Source organism: Amblyraja radiata, chromosome 22 (assembly GCF_010909765.2).
Source record: "Amblyraja radiata isolate CabotCenter1 chromosome 22, sAmbRad1.1.pri, whole genome shotgun sequence".
Lineage (NCBI taxonomy): Eukaryota > Metazoa > Chordata > Chondrichthyes > Rajiformes > Rajidae > Amblyraja > Amblyraja radiata.
This window is the reverse complement of record NC_045977.1, coordinates 37,390,740-37,411,874: the sequence shown is the minus strand read 5'-3', so window position 1 is coordinate 37,411,874 and position 21,135 is coordinate 37,390,740. Positions and strand designations below refer to the sequence as shown.

At 41.4% G+C, this 21,135-nt stretch overlaps 1 protein-coding gene across 2 annotated transcripts in view; it reads left to right on the top strand.

Annotated features, from left to right (window-relative positions):
• The window catches only part of LOC116985943, a 261,983-nt gene that overhangs the window by 72,530 nt on the left and 168,318 nt on the right, over positions 1-21,135 (top strand). For both annotated transcript variants that reach the window (XM_033041073.1, XM_033041072.1), the window contains exons 47-59: positions 978-1,168; positions 1,721-1,806; positions 3,648-3,775; positions 4,762-4,917; positions 5,894-6,075; positions 7,909-7,994; positions 9,970-10,097; positions 10,946-11,101; positions 11,841-12,028; positions 13,360-13,448; positions 15,003-15,136; positions 16,017-16,141; positions 20,060-20,237. In XM_033041073.1, the coding sequence (XP_032896964.1) occupies positions 978-1,168; positions 1,721-1,806; positions 3,648-3,775; positions 4,762-4,917; positions 5,894-6,075; positions 7,909-7,994; positions 9,970-10,097; positions 10,946-11,101; positions 11,841-12,028; positions 13,360-13,448; positions 15,003-15,136; positions 16,017-16,141; positions 20,060-20,237 (1,827 nt within the window). The remainder of the gene's footprint in view (positions 1-977; positions 1,169-1,720; positions 1,807-3,647; positions 3,776-4,761; positions 4,918-5,893; positions 6,076-7,908; positions 7,995-9,969; positions 10,098-10,945; positions 11,102-11,840; positions 12,029-13,359; positions 13,449-15,002; positions 15,137-16,016; positions 16,142-20,059; positions 20,238-21,135) is intronic.

Genomic DNA, 21,135 nt, shown 5'->3' with positions numbered 1-21,135 from the left:
AATTATGTTCCTTAACAGTCATAGAGCCAAATGGGCTCTTCGGCTTAATTCAACCACGTCAGGCCTAAGCATCCCCCAAATGGCTGGGCGTGTTGCCTGTAAGAGTACATATCACCTCAATACTTTTTCAAATGAGAGTGGGTATTATTGTTAAGGAAATGATTAGAACATAGAAATACACAACACAGGAAAAGGCCCTTTGGCCCCCAATGTCCATGCTGAACATGATGCCAAGTTAAACTAATCTCTGCCTGCATATGATCCATATCCCTCTTTTCCCTGCATACCCATGTGCCCATCTAACAGCCTCTAAAACACCACTATCGCATCTGCATCCACCACCACCCCTGGCAGTACATTCCATGCATCACCACCACCTTCAGTGTGGGGAAAAAAATTTGCCCCGGCCATCTCCTTTAAACTTCTATCCCTCTCACCTGAAAGTTGTGCCCTCTAGTCTTTGACATTCCCACCCTGGAGTAAAAAAGATTCTGACTGTCTCCACTCTCTATTACTGCTCCTTGAATAGCACCCACAGAGTCAACATTTCTAATCAAATTGATAGGGTGAATGTGCAGTCTTTTACCCAGGGTAGAGGAATTAAGAACCATAATACATAGGTTTAAGGTGAGTGGGGCTGTTATATAGTCCCTGCCTCAACTATGTCCTCTGCCAGATCGTTCCATACACCCATCACCCTTTTGAGTGAAAAAGTTGCCCATCAGGTTCCTATTAAATCGTTCCCCTCTCACTAAGGTTCTTTGGCTCTTGATCTCCCTACCCTGGGCAATAGACTCTGTGTATTCGCTCTATCAATTCCCCATGTGATTTAATAATCTTCTATAATATCATATGTGGAAATAAAAGATGTGGTTGGTGGTGGAAGATCAAAATGGAGCAACCTGATGGAATATGTGTTGTCAAGCATTTTTTTTAAACTATTTTGTTTTAAAACAAAATAAAACATTATTTTTCAGACTAATTTTACAGCTGCTGTCATAGATGGCATCGAGCTTGAGTTTTCCAATAGCTTGTCTGGAAAGGGTAACCCTGAGTTGGCTGAATGGTTGAAAGGTGAATTCATTCCATCTCTGGCTTTGATTACTCGTACCTTTTTCACCACCAACGATGACCAGCCATCCATTCCCTGCCAAACGTTCTATAAAATGTAAGTATTTTTTCTTGTACTCAGTCCTTAACTGCAATGCTTATAGTTTACTGGCTAACATCTACAAAGAGGTCGGCATGGTGGCGTAGCTGTAGAGATGCTGCCTTACAGAGCCAGAGACCTGGGTACAATCCTGACCATGGGTGCTGTCTGTACAGAGTTTGTACTTTCCCCCCGTGTCCAGTGTGGGTTTTCTCCAGGTGCTCCGGTATCCTCCCGCACTCCAAAGACATACAGGTTTTTAGGCTAATTGGCTTCCATAAAATTGTAAATTGTCCCCAGTGTGTGCACGATAGTGTTAGTGTGTGGGGATCACAGGTCAGCGCAGACGCGGTGGGGTGAAGTGACTGTTTCTGCACTGTATCTCTAAACTAAACTAAAATGACTTTTAGATTAAAAAAAGCCTTCTCCATATCTTGGTTTTCCATTCCTTTGAAGAACATCGTAGCAACATTACTGCTGCCTCTCATCCAGTAGGCTTCAAGTTTGTTGGTGGAGGGGCCATTTTCTTGTTAAACCAGTGACCCACAACAAATTCTGTTTTTTTTTCAGTGTTGGACGACTGAGTAATTTCAAAGAGAAACTGAATCCCAAAGATCAAGAAAGCATACATGAATCTCTATCAAATTATGCGAAAGGTAAGGATGTAAATACAATTGGCCATTTGTATTAAAATGTTGTGGTTTGATCCATTTATCAAGCACATAGAGTAATATTTTTCATTCTCCCATCCTATATCTCCAGTAACTAATCCTTTTTTCATTCTCCTTTTCAAATGTTTTCTAGTATTCAATTAAATTTTAAAAGCACGGTTATAACAGTAATTGTTCTGATGAAGCATACTTGTCCTTTTAGTCTTGAAGATACAGCATACAAGCAGGCCGTTCGGCCCACCGATCTTGATCACGCGTACACTAGTTCTATGTATTACACACTAGGGGCCATTTACTGAAGCTAATTAACCTAAAACCTGTACGTATTTGGGAGGTGGGAGGAAACTGGAGCAAACCCACATGGTCACATGGAGAACGTGCAAACTCCGCAGAGACAGTGCCCCAGGTCAGGATCGTACCCAGGTTTCTGGTACTGTGAGGCAGCAGTTCTACTGCTGTGCCACTGTGCCACCCCTTGATCCTGAAGTACATAGAACAGTACAGCACAGGAACATCCCATAATGTCTGTGCAACCATAATGCCTAGACAAACTCATTTCTGCCTCTGTATAATCCCAATCCTTCCATTTCCTGCATATCAGCTAACCAATGTCTCTTAAATGCCACTATCATATCTGCCTCCACGACCAACCCCAGGTACTCACCACCTTCCGTGTACAAAACTATTCATATAATCCCAAGCCTTGATGGCTGGTCAGGATTGACATGGAATGGAATACTTTATTGTCACATTTGACAAGGCACGGTGAAATTCTTTCTTTGCATACCCAATGTATACAAATAGCAGCCACCTGTTGCGATGACAAAGTACCACCTCTTTGTTCTCCCCCACCCCCCCTCCAATCCCACAGCAATTCCCCCACGGCAGGTCCTTGTTCTTCCCACTCCCTCATGGCGGGCCCTCCATTGTTTTTCATCTCCCACTCCTGCACTCTCATTAATCGCAGACCGCCAGTCGACCCGCGAGGCTTCACCGCTGCCACAAGGCGGTAATCATGTTAAAGATTGATGACTTTGGCTGGATGACTCATGTTTGGAAATTAATGACTTGTTAGTTGTTAAAGTCATTGAGTCAATCAACATGGAAACAGGCCCTTCAGCCAACCTTGCCCATGCCAACCAAGATGGGTCCATCCATATCTCTCTAAATCTTTTCTATCCATCTACCTGTCCAAATGTCTTTTAAATGTTATTATAGCACTTGCATCAACAATCTCCTCTGGCAGCTCGTTCCATGTACCTACCACCCTTTCCATGAAAAAGTTGCTCCTTATGTTCCTATTCCATTTTTCCACTCTCACCTTAAACCTATGTCCCCTGGGTTTAGATTCCCCTACTCTATGCCGCTACCCTATCTATTCCCTCATGATCTTGTACACCTCAGAAAGACCACCCTGATCATTCTATGCACCAGGGAATAAAGTCCAAGCCCACCCAACCTCTTCCTGTAGCCTAGGCCTTTGAGTCCTGGTAACATCCCTGGAAAACTTGAATTGAATTGAATACATTTTAATAGCCAAGTATGTATACATACAAGGAATTTGCCTTAGTGCTTTGCTCGCAAGTAACAACACGATATACAGTATAAAACCTCTATACAATATTAAACTTCTGTGCATTTTTCAGTTTAACATCTTACCTATACAGGGTTACCAAAACTGAACACAGTACTCTATATGTTGCCTCTTGTACAAGACTTGTTAGTAATTAATTGGACAAATTGGCTTTTAGATGTTGATAAGTTTTTATTTCTGTGAATTGAATCACTGAAAAATAACTGAATCATTTTTTGTTTTTCTTTTTCAGCATTCCCACTACATTGTTATAACAATACCAGTCTCACTCTATACTTTAAGAAGTACTACCAAAATTATTTTGACTTAATATTTCTAACGGATATACTTACAATGGTACCTCATGATCGTTTAACTGAGGTAATAAGCGCATGATTCTGTTGTAGCGATTGATTGATAGAAAAATGTAGCATGGAAACAGACCCTTCAGCTCACCGAGTCTATGCTGACCATTGATTACTTGCTCACATTAGTTCTGTGCTATCCCACTTTCTCATCCATTCCCTACACACCAGAGGCAACTTACAGAGAGTCAATTAATCTACAAACCCTTATGTCTGTGTGATATGGGAGTAAACCGGAGCACACAGACAATGTACTGTGCAGTCTCTGCGTAGAACAAATCTTCTGGGACGAAGATTAGTTCTAGGCTGTAAGTAAAACGAATTGGGTAATTTTCCAGGTGGGACTAGTTTAGATGGGGCATTTTGGTCAGCGTGGGCAAGTTGGGCCGAAGGACCTATTTTCATGATGTATGACACTTTGTCTATGTTAGCTCCATTTATGGCCAACCCTGAATATTCACACCCTGACCTCACTTACCTAGCCTTGCTATCTCCTCAACAGATTTGATAAATATCTCGCACCTCCTGCAGTCATTTGTTGAAACTTTTTAGTGACAATGGGTGGACAGGATGGTGGATGGAAGTGGGTCATCGGAAGAGGCAAATTGTCTGCTACCCGCATAGTGCATGGATTGGAAACCTTCATTCATCCCATATGCTGGCTCATTCGGATAGACCTCAATATAGAGTCATGGAGATACAGAGTGGAAACTTTCCCACACCGACAAATATGTCCCATCTGCACTAGTCCCATCTGTAAGGCAGGAGGCTTGAAGGCCAGACCAGGATATTAGAAGTGGAATGGGGAGAAAGGGTCTGACCTAGAGGGACCATAACTGTTGGTGTCTGTGATAGCCATGAGCAGAGTATCCAGTTAGATAATGCTGCCTGACCTGCCGAGTAACTTCAACACCTTGTGTCTGTTTTTAAACTTTTTAACACTAATCTGTTTTGCACAGCTTGCTTCAAAATGTCTACATTAAGTTGCAATATTCTTTACAGGTGTTGGAAAATACTGACCCCAAGGAATTGGTTGACCTGCTACTAATACCTGAATTCATTAACGACCCAAAGGCTCTGCCCAACCTTGTGCTGAAAATACGATCCAAGGAGTATCTGAGTGACCTCGTCACGGAATTCGCCACCAATATCCAAGAAGCAAGTTGTCGATCTTACTTTTACCTTTTGAGACCAATTGCTGTAGCACAGATAAACTAAAGACCTTTCCGTGATGGTGCCCATTGTGAGAGAGATGGGTGCCGGGGTATTTAATGGAGATCTGAGTACCTTTGCAGCTGGAGTGGTTTGTTGTTGGCAAATACAGGTGTGGAAAGGACAGTCTATTTATCTCACCTGTTGCTTAGCAGTCACTCTGAAAGAATGTATTCTGCACCAGCATTCACTGGCCATGTCATTGGGTATTCTTATGGCAGAGATTGACAGATTCTTGATTAGTAAATTCATAAGTTGTAGGAGCAGACAGGACATTCGGCCCATCAAGTTTACTCCCCCATTCAATCATGGCAGATCTATCTCTCCCCCCTAAACCCATTCTCCTGCCTTCTCCCCGTAACCCTTGACACCTTTACTAATCAAGAACCTATCAATTTCCACCTTAAAAATATCCATTGACGATGCCTTCACAGCCTCCTGTGGCAATGAATTCCACAGATTCGCCCTCCTCTGACTAAATAAATTCCTCTCATCTCCTTTCTAAAGGTACGTCCTTTTATTCTGACGCTAGTTGCCTCCAGTCCTAGACTATCCCACCAGTGGAAACGTCCTTTCCACATCCACTCTATCCAGCCCTTCCACTGTTCTGGGTTACAGGATCAGGGGTTATGGTGAGAAGGCAAGAAAATGGGGTTGAGAGGGAAAGATAGATTGAATGGCGGTATAAACTTGACGGGCTAAATGCCCTAGTTCTGCACCTAAAACTTATGAACTTATGAAGGGGATGTGCCAATAATGGGTATGAAGGATGAGACCGGTGACAGTAGTTGTAGGGGTAGTGGAATTGGACCCCAATAACTGCATTCCCTCAGCATTTTGCTCTGAAGGTTGCAAATTTTCAGACCCACCGTAATGGAATTTGCTTTTATTTTAAACTGAATATTTTGTGGGTTTTTTTCAGGATTGGCATTTCTTTAACGTCGTTGAGGGCATGTGGGATGTGTTTAACGGAAGCATATTTGAAATCAAAGGCATAGATGTGAGGGAATGGTTGAACGTCACATTGATTCCGGCCCTACCACTCATCAGCAACTCCATCCTCAACAACACCCGAAAAGTCCAGTGCTTTGCACTTAACGGAATGTAAGAAGATTTTTTGTATGTGATAAAATGATAACTTGAATTGTGTTCGTGGGTACATAGTGTGAAATTTCAAAGACGATTCCTCCGAAGACTCATCATAAAAATGATCCAGCAGAACATGTATACCGTACAGAAGACAGATGCAGAAAGCAGGAGGTACTCAGCGGGACAGACAGCATCTTTGGAGAAAAGGAATGTGTGACGTTTCGGGTTGAGGTCCTTCTTCAGACCCGAAACGTCACCCATTCCTTCTCTCCAGAGATGCGGCCTGTCCCACTGAGTTACTCCAGCTTTTTGTGTAAATCTTCGGTTTGAACCAGCATCTGCAGTTCCTTCCTACACATGTGTATCATACAACTTTGTTGTATTCTATTTTTGCTTTACCCTTCTCTGAATAGGTATTGTCGGTAGTAACCCCGGTCGCATTCAGTCCATTTTAAGAACTGCTAACTTGATGCTGTGAAGTTTGAAAATACCATTCATTTACATTTCAACTATTGAACCTTTTTGACCAAATGGCCTATTATTTGTTACATAATGACACATGTATATCAAAATTCTGCTTCTGTTAAGTATTGAGGTTTTTGTTTCAATAGAATTGTTACTATTTGTAAAATTGGAAAAAAATTACAATTACACAGCAGTAGTATTAGGGTTGTCACAGTGGTGCAGCGGTAGAGTTGCTGCCTCACAGCACCAGAGACCAGGGGTCGATCCTGACTATGGATGCTGTTCTGTATGGAGTTTGTACATTCTCCCTGTGACCGCGTGGGTTTTGACCGGGTGATCCGGTTTCTTCCCACATTCTAAGGATGTGCAGGTTTGTAGGTTAATTGGCTTTGGTTAAAAAAATGTAAATTGTCCTTAGTGTGTAGGACAGAGCTAGTGTTTAGGGATTTCTGGTCGGCACAGACTTGATAGAACGAAGAACTTCTTTCCGCGCTGTATGACTCCATAACACCTGGAGGGAATCCACGCGGTCATAAGAACGTACAAACTCCACTCAGAAATCACCCGCTTCAGTTTCTTACACTATTGAGGACAGATGAAAATTAATTTTCCTTTCATGCTGAGGCAGGTTTCAGAAGTAAAAAACCGGGAATAAATAAGGAAACTCGGAATGGGAGAGCCAGCTGTCAGAAGCTCTCCAGAGATATCCAATTTGAAAGGTTTTTTGGGGGAATTAATCTGTGCAAAAGTCTTGAGTAAACTCTGTCAATGTGTTAGTTCCCTGAAATAAGCTGGTGGCAAAGCAGACCTGGTACCTTTGGAATATTATATCAGAGTCCTGTCAAAAGAAGTGTAGGAAGGAACTGCAGATGCTGGTTTACACCGAAGTTAGACACAAAAAGCTGGTGTAACTCAGCGGGACAGGCAGCATCTCTGGAGAGAAGGAATGGGTGACGTGTTGGGTCTGAAGACTCAAAATGTCACCCATTCCATCTATCCAGAGATGCTGCCTGTCCCGCTGAGTTACTCCAGCATTTTGTGTTTATCTTGTCAAATTGGGAAGGGGAAGAGTATCAATGTGGTGTTCTTAAAAGTACCACTGGGACCAAGTATAGCCTCGTGATTTAGACTTTAGACAAATAGCATGGAAACAGGTCCTTCGGTCCACGCTGATCAGTGATCACCCCGTACACTAGCAACATCCTACATACGAGAGACAGTTTACAATCTTTACCAAAGCCGATTGACTTATAAACCTGCACATCTTTGGAGTGTGGGTGGAAACCAGAGCACCCGGAGAGCATCCGCCCCAATTTCTGGACACTTAATTTGTCATTTCCTATGATGTGTTTAACTAATGTAAATATGTTTGATTTTCTTTAGTGTTTCATTACTGAGCACCTTCAAACATCGGCTTACCCTTTCTGACCAGAGGATCATCTATAACAATTTCCTGAAGTATGCAAGAGGTAATCAAAGAAAGTTTACCTGTTTGTGTTCATGTATTTTATGACATTTTATGACATTACAGGGGAATAGATTTAATTAGATTCTCTGGGGTAACTTTTTCATACCAAGAGTTGTGTGTGTATGGGACAAGCTGCCAGAGGAGGTAGTTGAGGCTGGGACTATCTCAACGTTTAAGAAACAGTTAGACAGGTACATGGATAGAACAGGTTTGAAAGGATCTGGACCAAACGCAGGCAGGTGGGACTTGTGTAGCTGGGGCATGATGTCGATGTGGCAAGTTGGGCCGAAGGACCTGTTTCCACGCTATATCACTCTATGACTCTATTTCAACAAAGTCTGTGGAGCAAAGAAGGTGGTTAGAAAAGCAGTAAATGAGAACGTGCAAAGCCTTAGAAAATGTGCAAGGATTGAGATTTAGATTTAGGATTATTATTGTCACATGGTCTGAGGTACAGTAAAAAAGTCTAAGGAAAGGTCTCGACCCAAAACATCACCTATTCCTTTTCTCCAGAGATGCTGCCTGACCCGCTGATTTACTGCAGCATTTTGTGTCTATCTTCAGTGAGAAGCTTTGTTTTACATGCTATCCATGCAAATCAGATATACCATGCATAGCGACATAATTATTTATTTTACTGTTCATTATTCCATGTTCGCTCTTCTGGGTGAGATGCTAACTGCATTTCGTTGTCTCGGTACTGTACACTGCACAATGACAATGAAGATTGAATCTGAATCTGAATCTGATCTGAGATCTGTTTAAACTCAAATGCAACGGGTAGAGCAAAGGGGGAAGACACAGGGTGCTGAATATAGTTCTCAGCGTTGTAACGCATCAATCTGTTAGACAAAGTCCAATGTCCACAATGGGGTAGAGATGAATCAAACAGTACAATTATTTCTGCCAGCAGATTAGTGAAAGACAATAAAGTTAGAACATTCTTCAGCTCCTCTCTGCCCTGCTGTAATTCACAAAGAGCACCTACATCCAGTGTTATCGAATCAATGTTAGAAACATGTTTTCCAGACAATTGGGACATGTAGCGCATGTCTTCTTGTGATACCCTGTACTGCCATTTTGAGTACAAAATTGCATCAAATGCATATAAATTAAATAATATCATTCTGCATTCTGTGCAGTAATCGTCCTTGTGCCTCATATACCACGTTGCCACCTCTGCACCACTCCAAACACATCCACGTATATTTAGGTGCACTGGTATTCACCACTCCCCTCAGCTTTCCTGGCCCCCAGTGTCCTGGCTGAACCTGCCATCAGATAACTATGTTTAGGACTAGTCACCAGGATGAGTGAGAGTCACAACACATAACCCCCACCCCAGGCCCTCTCCCCAGCCCCTCATTGAAACATACTGAATAGTGAAAGGCCTGGATAGAGTGGATGTGGAGAGGATGTTTCCTCTAGTGGGAGAGACTAGGGCCAGAGCTTCAGAGTAAAAGGACATACCTTTGGAAAGGAGATGAGGATTTTTTTTTAGTCATGGTGGTGAATGTGTGGAATTCATTGCCACAGACGGCTGTGGAGGCCAAGTCATTGGTTATTTTTAAGGCGGAGAATGACAGATTCTTGATTAATACGGGTGTCTGGGGTTATGCGGAGAAGGCAGGAGAATGGGGTAGAGAGGGAAAGATAGATCAGCCATGATTGAATGACGGAGTAGACTTGATGGGCCGAATGGCGTAATTCTGCTCCTATAACATGAATTTATAAACTTATGACCCACTTCTTCTAGGTCTTCTGAATGATAACATTTTGTTTGGAGTGACCTTGCACAAAGTTGGTATGGGGCCCCCCTTAACTTACCTTTGTACATAGATTTGCAGTTTATAGTCTTGAATAATTAATTCACTTACTCCATTGCAGGATTGAGTTTTGAGATGTTAATGCAAGTTGATATATCTATTCAATGAATAGGATGACTGAACAGTAATTTAATATTTGTTGCTTTCCAGCTTTTCCTCAGTATTGTTTTGAAGACTACAATTTCCTTCTCTACCTGAAGCTCTATCTCCAAAACTACATCAGCTTTTTAACTCTGCGAGATCTGATTTCGTTGGTTCCTCCTGATCGTGAAGTTGAGGTAAAAAGTGAAAGATTTCCTTTTGAGATACAGTGAGGAAACAGGCCCTTCGGGTCCGCGCTGACCAGCGATCCCTGCACATTGGCACTATCCTACACACTAGGGACAAATTTTACATTTAACAAGCCACTTAATCTACAAACCCGTACGTCTTTGGAGTGTGGGAGGAAACCGAAGATCTCGGAAAAAATCCACGCAGGTCACGGTGAGAACGTACAAACTCCTTACAGACAGCACCCTTCGTAGGGATCTAATCCGGATCTCTGGCGCAACAAGACAGCAACTCTACCACTGCACCCACAATGAAAAATGAATATATTTTTTAATGATACAGTGCGCAAACAGGCCCTTTGTTCAAGCGAGTCTGCGCCGACCTGCGATCCCCACACACTAACATATCGTACACATACTAGGGACAATTTTACAAAGCCAATTAACCTACAAACATGTACGAGTAGGAGTAAACCAGAGCACCCAGAGAAAACCCACGCAGATCAGGGGCTGAACAGATAGCATCCGTAGTCAGGGTCTCTCGCGGTGTAAGGCAGCAACTCCACCGGTGTCCCATCAAGTGAACAAAAAGTGAAGAAATAACTAATTATAAACTCCTGCCAGTACTGGGCAGGCTCGATGCAGGAAGGAAGTTTGTATCCATGATTGGGAAGTCTAGAATTAGAGGGTAGAGTGTGAGGAGAGAACATAAACTATTTAATACCGAGTTGAGGAAAATTATGAGCCTGTGGAATTCTCTTTCATAGAAGGTAATTGAAGGTAATTCAGTAATATTATTTAAGAAGAAATGTATTCTATTCAAGAAGGAAAAAAAATCCCTCTTTGTTTCTTTACAGGTGTTGAATAGTATTGATATACGTGAATTAGTCGACCTGCTGACTTCACCTGGATTCAGTGATGACTTTAATACTTTAACAAAGGTGGTGCTCAAGATTAAACCCATCCAAAATCTAACCCTGTTTCTCGAAAGTTTCTCCAATGCAACAGACGATGTAAGTTGCAAATGTTTTCTTTTTCAAGTTCTCAGATCGCAAGGTGTAGCCAGAGGACATGGGTTGAAGGTGAGGGGTGGGGGGTGAGGGGGAGATTTAATAGGAACCAGAGGGGTACCTTTTTGAGTTTAGTTGAGTTTAGCTTAATTGTCACGTACCGAGGTTTTGTTGCGTGCCAACCAGTCAGCGGAAAGACAATACGTGATTGTAAACGAACCATCCACAGTGTAGAGATACATGATAAAGGGAATAACTTGAACAACATTTAGCGCAAGATAAAGTCCAAGAAAGTCTGATCAAAGATAGTCCAAGATTGCCATATCTACAACTGGCAACCGTAATTTGTCCATAGTGATAGTGGGTTCACAATTGTACAGGTGAATCATAGAGACATATAATAGAAAATAGGTGCAAGAGTTGGCCATTCGGCCCCTCGAGGAAGCATCGCCATTCAATATGATCATGGCTGATCATCCAAAATCAGTACCCCGTTCCGGCTTTTTCCCCATATCCCTTGAAACTCAAGATATGGGAACTCACCAATATCACAGGGAATTATGTTATAATTTCATATCGTGAATCAAAATCAAAGAATGCTGGCTTTATTCATAAATGTTATGTTTACTGTCAAGTCTAATTACCACAGAGATGTCACAAGGCAAGCAGTGGAATTTATGTTATGAGATCAGAAATGTGGAATTTAATTTGTAAAATAACATTATTTCCTTTTTCTTTTCAGAGCGATCTTTTGGCTGCTGTAATGGAGGGAGTGTGGATTTGGTTTACTGAAGCCCTCCCTGAACTCAACGATACAGAGGTGGATGAATGGCTTAATGTCAGACTAACCCCCTATCTGCCATTTATCGCCTCGAGCTCCTTGGTTTCCAACAGAACACTGCAAGTCCCGTGCCTTCAGTACAGGAGCATGTATGTACATTTCTAAACTAAGCTAAAGTACTTAGAATTTCAGGCAATTTCCTCTCAAATTCAGTACCCATCAGAATACAATACACATAGAAGCAGGTTTTTTGTGTCACCCCATTACAGGAAGGATGTGGAGGCTTTGGAGAGGATGCAGAAGAGATTTACCAGCATATGCCTTCAATTGCTTGCGTTTATAAACGCTATGATCAATGATACTTTATTGTCACATGTATCTGGGTACAGCGAAATGCTTTGTTTTGCATACAACCCCGTAAAATCATATAACAAACCTCACCTAGGCAGTGTGCAAGTGTCGCCATGTTTTGCCGCCGACAGTTACAAAAATTCACTGAATACTCCTGTCTACCGATTGATTCTATGTGTGATGGCAATCAATGTTGATTTGTATGCGTTTTTATGACGAAGAAATGGATCACACTGGCAAATTCACAATTATTGCCCATTCTTGGTTAACCTGAGAAAAATATTGTGGCCCTTCTTTCACTGGTTTGTGAGCCAAGTTCATAAGTTATAGAAGTAGAAATGGGCAATTCGGCTCATCAAGTCTACTCCGCCATTCAATCATGGCTAATCCCGGCCTCCGAATCCCATTTTCCTGCCTTCTCCCCATAAACCTTGACACCTGTACAAATCAAGAATCTATCTCTGCCTTAAAAATATCCACTGACTTGGCCACCACGGCCCTGTGTGGCAATGAGTTCCACAGATTAACTACCCTCTGACTAACAAATCTCCTCCTCACTTCCTTTCTAAAACAGCGTCTTTTAAATCTGAGGCTATTGTGTTAGGTTCAAGATAAGTAGTACTTCAGTTCTACGTGTGATTGGCAGTGTACGTTCCTTGGTCTGAGTTTGGCTCTGAGTTCATTAGTTTGGTTTAGTTTAGTTTATTGTCACCTGTACCAAGGAACAATGAAAAGCTTTGTGCCCTATTCAATTAGCAGTAAGACCATGCACAATTACAATCAAGCCCTTCACAGTGTACAGATACAGTAAAACAGGAATATCTGTGTATTTGTCCATACGTGAGAGCATGCAAGAGTATTTTGTGCTGTGTATATGAGTATTTGGTTTAGTTTAGAGATACAGAGTGTGCACATAAGTGTTTTAGTTTCTGAATATTTGTCAGCATGCACATGAAGAAACAAGGAGGAAAGGAAATAACAAAGGGAAATAATGACAGGTATAATTGATTCAGGTGTTTATTTTTACATTTATGTCCATTTCTATGATTTCATTTTAAAGTGAGCTTCACTGCAATTAAATTTGATATGAAGATGAAATGCTAATTTTTAAATTAAATTCCATCCTTAGTGTAAAAGCACTGAATGTTCCATACCTGAAGATCAACTCAGAAAAAAGGCTTGAAATCTACAATGGGATCAGAGTTTACCTGCTGCAAGGTGGAGTTACGGTTTTTATTCTAAAATTGTTATTATTCAGGCATTTACTGTGGAGAAGTGACTCTTTGAGTTGATTCAGAATGTAATTTCTGTTTTGTGAAGACAGATTTTGGTTTGCCAGGTGTTTGGATGTTTATATTGGTTTATAAACTGCCACACTGACCTAGTTAGACATAGACTTTAGATTTTATAGAAACAGCTCGGAAACAGACCCTTTGGCCCACCTAGTCTGCGCCGTAAAATGATCACCCTGTACACAAACACTATCCTACAAATTCGGGACAATTTACAATTTTACTGAAGCCTATTAACCTGCAAACCTGCTCATCTTTGGAATGTGGGAGGAAACCCAGAGAAAATTCACACGGTCACAGGGCGAGTGTACAAACTCCGTAGAGACAGCACCCATGGTCAGAATTGAACCCGGATCCCTGGCAGCAACTCTACCGCTGTTCTACTGTGCCAATCTCAAAGCATTTTTGAAACACATTGTTCAGATGTTCATAATTCAGTCTGAAAAAGGGCCCTGACTTTAAACGTCACCTATGCATGTTCTCCAGAGATGCTGCCTGACCCGCTGAGTTGTGCCAGCATTTTGTATCTCTTTTGTGTGGGGCAATTTTATTTTGCACAGGGAGCAATGGGTACCTGGAATGGGCTGCCAGGGGTAGTGGTGGAGGCCAATACAACAGTGGCATTTAAGAAGCTTTTAGATAGGCACGCGGATATGTAGGGAGTGGATGGGTAAGGATCACATGCAGGCAGAGGAAACACAGATATAATTGACTGAAAGGCCTTTTCCTTAGCCATAATGTTCTGTGTTCTGTGTTTTCTGATCCTCTTCACTTCAACTTTACATGTTGTGATCTACAATCAGATCAACATTCAGAGTAGAAAAAGAGTTTTGTGAAAATTTTTCATTGTATCGGAGGGAACTGCAGATGCTGAGTTTATACCAAAGATAGACACAAAACCACATACAATGGACCATTGTGGGCTCCACCCTTCCTGGGTCACTGATTTGCTCTGTACCTTTTCATCCCTCTAGTTTCCCCTCTCCCCCTGACTCTCAGTCTGAAGAAGGGCCTCGACCTGAAACTTCACCCACTCCTTTCCTCCGGAGATGCTGCCTGACCTACTGAATTACTACAGCATTTTGTGTCTATTTTAAGAATTTCAATGCTCTGTTGGCAATACATATGACAATTAAACACTATGAAATGTATTTATAAACATGTGAATGTTCTTTGAACACTTTGAATGCATTCTGAAAGTGCAGTTGGCACATTTAATGTACAAAGCATTTTACAGTCAATACTTCTTATCCTGAGTCAACATTGAGAAGCTGATTGCTGCAGATCTGGACTGCTGTCAAACTATTATTAATATTTCCCACCTTGGCTGCTTTAATGCACATTAAAGAGAATACTGTTTGCTAGTATTATAAAGATAAACAGGCTGGCAGATGGGCACAGTTATGTTGAGGTATCAGGTAGATTAATTTTTTTAAGTATCTTTCTATCATTACAGTATTTTATTCACTTTGCATTGTAGGTCCTAAGCCAAAATGCTATAATGCCAGTGATCCCATCCTGAAGTCCTCTGCTTGGTTCTCTCAATATCTGGGACAGTATCTGAGTCAAGCGTCAGTCTCTGATTTTCAATTATTTTCTGATAATGAGACTTTGGTAAGTACTTTTTCATATTCATGTCAGTGGAAAGAAGAACCTTAACTTAAATGTTTTTGATTGTGTGGGAAACATGTCCTCAGTACAGAAGAATGTACCGTAAACCCTCAAGGATTTCAGTCATAGCGGGCTGTCTCTTCCAGAATACACTGCGGAGGTCATTGAAATTGACAAGGCATTTAAATTGACCAGACATGATTGGTCTTTGTCTTTTCACCTTCAGCTCTTCACAATCCTCCCCCCACCCCATCCCCTACCTCTAATCTGAAGAAGGTCCCGACCCGAAATGCCACCCATCCTCTTTCTCCAGAGATGCTGCCTGACCCGCTGAGTTATTCCAGCACTTTGTGTCTATCTTAGCTATATGGAAATGTTGGACAAACATAGATTGTTTGCACTGGAGCATCAGAGGCTGAAGGGAGACAGGATAGTTTTGTTTAGAATAGAGATACAGCGTGGAAACAGGCCCTTCGGCCTACCGTGTCCTCAGCGAGGAGCGATCACCCTGTACACTAGCAATATCCTACACACTCGAGACAGATTACAATTAAACTAAGCCAATTCACCTACAAGCCTGTATGTATTTGGAGTGTGGGAGGAAACCGGAGATCCCGGAGAAAACCCAGGCAGGTCACGGTGGAGAATGTACAAACTCTGTACAGACAGCAACCGGAGTCGAGATCGAACTCAGGGCTCTGGCGCTGTAAGACAGCAACTCAACTGCTGCGCCACCATGCCAGTACATAACTGGAAACCAAAATGAGCCAATTTTATATCAGACCCATGTAAACCTTCTACTTATCTCCTCAAAGTTAGCTAGGTGAATTTAAATTTCACTGAAGGAGCTAAATATTTCCAATTTCTCTCAACCTTTGTACAGCTTCAAGAGTTTGCAGCAAATGAAGAAAACCTGCAACTTCTGGACAAATTGACGTTAACGGATGAAGTCGCGGCAGCCTATATTAACTTCCTGGCTAAAAACAATCCAAATTTTAATTCTGCAAGGTATGTGTCCGGTGAATTGATATTTTCATAATGTGTGAAAGGGAAAATGTCAATCATTATATTTATGGATTTGAACCAAATAAACTGCATTCTAAAATTGGGACTGTTGTAAATCATATTTTTGATTTTCTTCTTTGAAATTCACAGTTTATCAAAATAAATGAGCTATTATTTTTTAATTCAAGTAATTCATGTATTAGAAAGTACTTCTGTTTGACTTTGTATTGGTTGTTGTTTTACGGTATTTTGCTCAATGAAGGGGGATGGTTCATTGAGTTAGAAATTGATCCCATTTAGATTCAGTGAGGCCAACTATTTTCTTCCCGATAGTGACTGACATGGAAAACCAAATCAGCTTTCTTCTCCCCTTCTCTGTTTTAGAATTTTCTCTTTTTCTGAAGTGCTTATCGGCCTGTGTGTACACAAATGCACATTGATGTACATGCAGGTACTTCTCTTAGTTTAGTTTAATTTAAGTTTGAAGAAACAGCATGGGAACAGGCTCATTCCCATTGCTATATCTAAACTAAACTAAACATTCTCTCACCTTCCCCTCCCAATCCTACCCTCTGGAATGACAGACAATAAGTCCTGATATATTGAAACCAAAGACATGTCGTGAGTCCAGACCAATTGCCTGAGCAGTACCTCAGTTAGAGCCTTTCACTGCCTTGTGGAGAGCAGTGTATCTCACTCCACTCAACAATAGATTGGCACCATGGGGACATATGAGACTGCAGGTGCAGCAATCCAGAGCAGCAATCTACTGAAGGAACTCAATGTCTAGAGCTGCCTCTGTGGGGAGAAAAGAACCAAAGGCATTTTGGCTTGAGACCTAGCAACCGACTTGCAGAATCTCCATCTTAATTGTCAACAATGCCTTCCCTCCACACACATGCTGCTTAACCCATGGGAATTTCCTCCAGCAGATTGTTTGTTGTCATAGATTGGGATTACGTCTGTTAGTGACCTTTGTGACTTCTTGATTGTGTATATAATAAATTGAATGACTTGTCTATCACTTGGTAATGGAACCACGTGAGGTCCAACGAGATTCACAGGTTAATTTTAGAGTTTTTCTGTCAACAATCACTGAATTTTTAAGGTAATAAAGTATATTAAGTGTGTTCGAGGAGACTGATTCCCCACAGTCCCTTGAAGGAGATAGAGACTGTGGGGCTAGAGGGCATGAGCTATAGGGAGAGGTTGAGTAGGCTGGGTCTCTATTCAATGGAGCGCAGGAGGATGAGGGGAGATTTTATGTGGTATACAAAATAATGAGAGGAATAGATCAGGTGGATACAGGTAGAGTCTTTTGCCCAGAGTAGGGTAATCAAGGACCAGAGGACATGGGTTTGAGGTGAAGGGGAAAAGATTTAATAGGAAAGGGTTGTGAGTGTATGGAACAAGCTGCCAGAGGAGGTAGTTGAGGCTGGGACTATCCCATTGTTTGAGAAACAATTAGACAGGTACATGGATAGGACAGGTTTGGAGGGACCAAGCGCAGGCAAGTGGGACTAGTGTAGCTAGGACATTGTTGGCCGGTATGGGCGAGTTGGGCTGAAGGGCCTGTTCCATACTGTATCACGCTATGAGTTGGCCTAAAATTGCCTGGAAATAAGAGTTGATCTTTTACCCTTCTATTTGATCCAATCTGTACTAACAGCTGGTGTAACGTGGATTCCTAAATTTAGAAGGATAAGGGGGGACCTCATTGAAATTTACCAAATAGTGAAAGGGCTGGATAGAGTGCATGTGGAGAGGATGTTTCTGCTGTTGGGAGAGTCTAGGACCAGAGGTCATAGCCTCAGAATAAATGGACGTTCCTAAGGAGATGAGGAGAAATTTCTTTAGTTAGAAGGTGGTGAATCTGTGGAAATCATTGTCACTGAAGGCTGTGGAGGCCGTCATTGGAGATAGATAGATTTTTAATTAGTACGGGTGTCAGGGGTTATGGGGAGAAGGTAGGAGAATTGGGTGAAGACGGAAAGGTAGATTAGCCATGATTGAATGGTGGAGTAGACTTGATGGACCGAATAGCCTAATTCTGCACCTATGACATGAACATAAACTAACTGTTGCCTTTCTTTACTTCTCTAATGGAGACAAATATTTCGATTGCTTATGCAGTTGTTTGGGTTGTGGTTTGTGTCTAACTCTGCTTCTATGGAATGGGGTTGTACTTTTTAAAAAGCTATTGCTGTTCTAATAATCTGTAATGTATCGATGGGTTAAGACATGTTTCTGATTCTTTCACCTGTATCTGTTACGCTGTTCCTTGTAAAAGCTTTCGATAGAAGGATAACATTTGTATTCTACACATGTGTACAACTAAAATATATTGCATATGTAATAATCGGCTCACATGATTACATGTGTTATGTTAATTTGAAAACTGCATATATTTTAATTGCAATTTGTTTTCCTGTTCTCTCATCATTTAATGTGAAGTTAACAGCTGTAAGCTTCTAATGGATAAGCTCTCCGAAACTTCTTGCTTTGCTCACCCACTGCTTTTGCGTTCTTGTTCTGGAGGTCGGTGCATGAACTTACTCATTTTGACGGTTACTTGTTACGGATCATGTTGCATTACGGATCATGATGCATGCCTCTCTCCAGTGAGAACAAAGAACTCACCGCAAAATGGCTTCATTAAATGCATGATTTCTGGGGACTGCGTCTTGGTTACTTGAATGTATCGGCTAACGTCGACTTGTGATCAGCTTCTCCTGTTGCAACAACAAAATAAATTTGTACATGATTGTAAACATTTTGTGTGCTTTCCAACATTAGTAGCTCTCACATACAAAGTGACCTTTGGGAATTGTAGAATGGATTGTCGTATATATTATGTTATACATTGAATCCTGTGCCAAATGTGCACCATTGTTAGTGTCAAATTTGTGGATGTTATCAAATGAGGGGGGAAATGGGATATCTGATGTCCAGGATTTTCAAAGGCAAATCAGGGAGAACCATGCTTTCTATGGAAGAGGGGTTGGGAACTTAATGGATTCATGTTCAAGGGTAAGTTGGTGAACACTTTATTACGCCTTGAATTTGGTTATAATGAAATTTAGTAGCACAATATGATTAGATTTTGATTAATATAATGCGATGGAACAGTTTTGTGATTGATATTTTACAATAATGTATAATTGATAGTTTGCAATAATGTAAATATTTTGGGAGTAGACTTTGGAATTGATCTTTTGGTATGATGTGATTTGGGAGTAGAATTTGATTATTGGCGTTATTTTGTAAGCATGTGATCCAGTATGTGTTTGTTTCACTTGTAGAAGTAGAAGTAAATTAGTAGAAGTCTGTCTTAATTTAATTGGTGATAATGAATAAAAGTTTTGGAGACTTAAACAATTGATCAGTCAAGGTAAATAAGATCCATAATTTGGATGACATACTTGATTCAATGACACTTTCAATGATACTTTATTCAATTATACTTTATTATCACGTGTACAGTGAAATACTTTTGTTTTGCATACAACCCAGTAAAATCATGTAGCTGACCTCAAGTGCACAAGTGTCACCATGTTTTGGCACCGACAAAGTTACAAAAGTTCACCGAATAATCCTGTTTACTGATTGCCATCTTGCGTGGCAATCTCCTCCACCCCTCCCACCCTCACCCAGAAACACAGAGATATAGATCCTCTGTATCTTTATGAACCTCACTTTTTGCTCTGACACAACTTACTAAGTCTTTATGGATTTTAAAGACATTTATAATATTCTCAGAATTTAATGATTTCATTGTACATGAAATTATGCACCAAATTATACGACAGAATGAAATATTCCATTTTAGTAACGGACTTCACTGTGGCTGCAAGATGCCGAGAGCTGGAGTACTGAAATGCGTACTAATGCTAACCTTGATTAATGCTAATTCTTTTCCAGTCTACCAAACTCTCTGCTGTGCTTCATTGGCAAAACTAACCTGCTTCAGAATCTGACTGTGCAACAAACGTTGACTTTAGTCAGAAGGATAAACAAAGTATGTGGGCTTAATGTGCCAAGCAACTCATCTACCGATGGAGCATCACCTCCTGAAGAGCCAACAGATGAACAACTGAAGGTAAAAAAACTAGTCACGGCAAAACGTTCCTAGCTCATGCGAGGACACAAAGTGCCGGAGTAACTCAACGGGTTGGGCAGCAACTGTGGAGAATGAGGACAGGTGATGTTTCGGGTCGAGACCTTTCCGACCATTACATTTTGGGTTGAGATCCTCGAACTGAAATGCCACCTTTCCACGATCTCCGAGTTTGGGTCATAATAGATAGGAGTAGAATTAGGCCATTCGGCACAACAAGTCTACTCCCCCATTCAATCATAGCTGATCTATCTCTCCCTCCTAAACCCATTCTCATGCCTTCTCCCCATAACCTCTGACACCTGTACTAATCAAGAATCTATCTATCTCTGCCTTAAAAACATCTACTGACTTCCACAGATTCACCACCCCCTGACTAAAGACATTTCTCCTCATCTCCTTCCTAAAAGATCAACCTTTAATTCTGAGACCATGACCTCCAGTCCTACACTCTCCCATTAGTGGAAACATTCTCTCCGGATCAACTCTATCCAAGCCTTTCACTATTCTGTGCATTTTAATGAGGTCCCCCCTCATTCTTCTAAACTCCTGGCCCAGTGCTGACAAACACTCATCATAGGTTAACCTACTCATTCCTGGGATCATTCTCCAGAGCCAGCACATCTTTTCTCAGATATGGGGCCCAATGTGGCCTGACCAGTGCCTTATAGATAGTCAACATTCCTGTTTTTGCATACAACCCCTCTTCAAATAAATGCAACCATTGAGTTTGCTTTCTTTACTACTGATTAGACTTGCAGATTAACTTTATGAGAATCCTGCACCAGCACTCCCAAGTCCCTCTTGGGTCAGCCGACTTGGGGCTACTGACTATCCTGCGGTCCAGGTATAAGCTCAGAGGCGACCGCGCTTTTGCGGT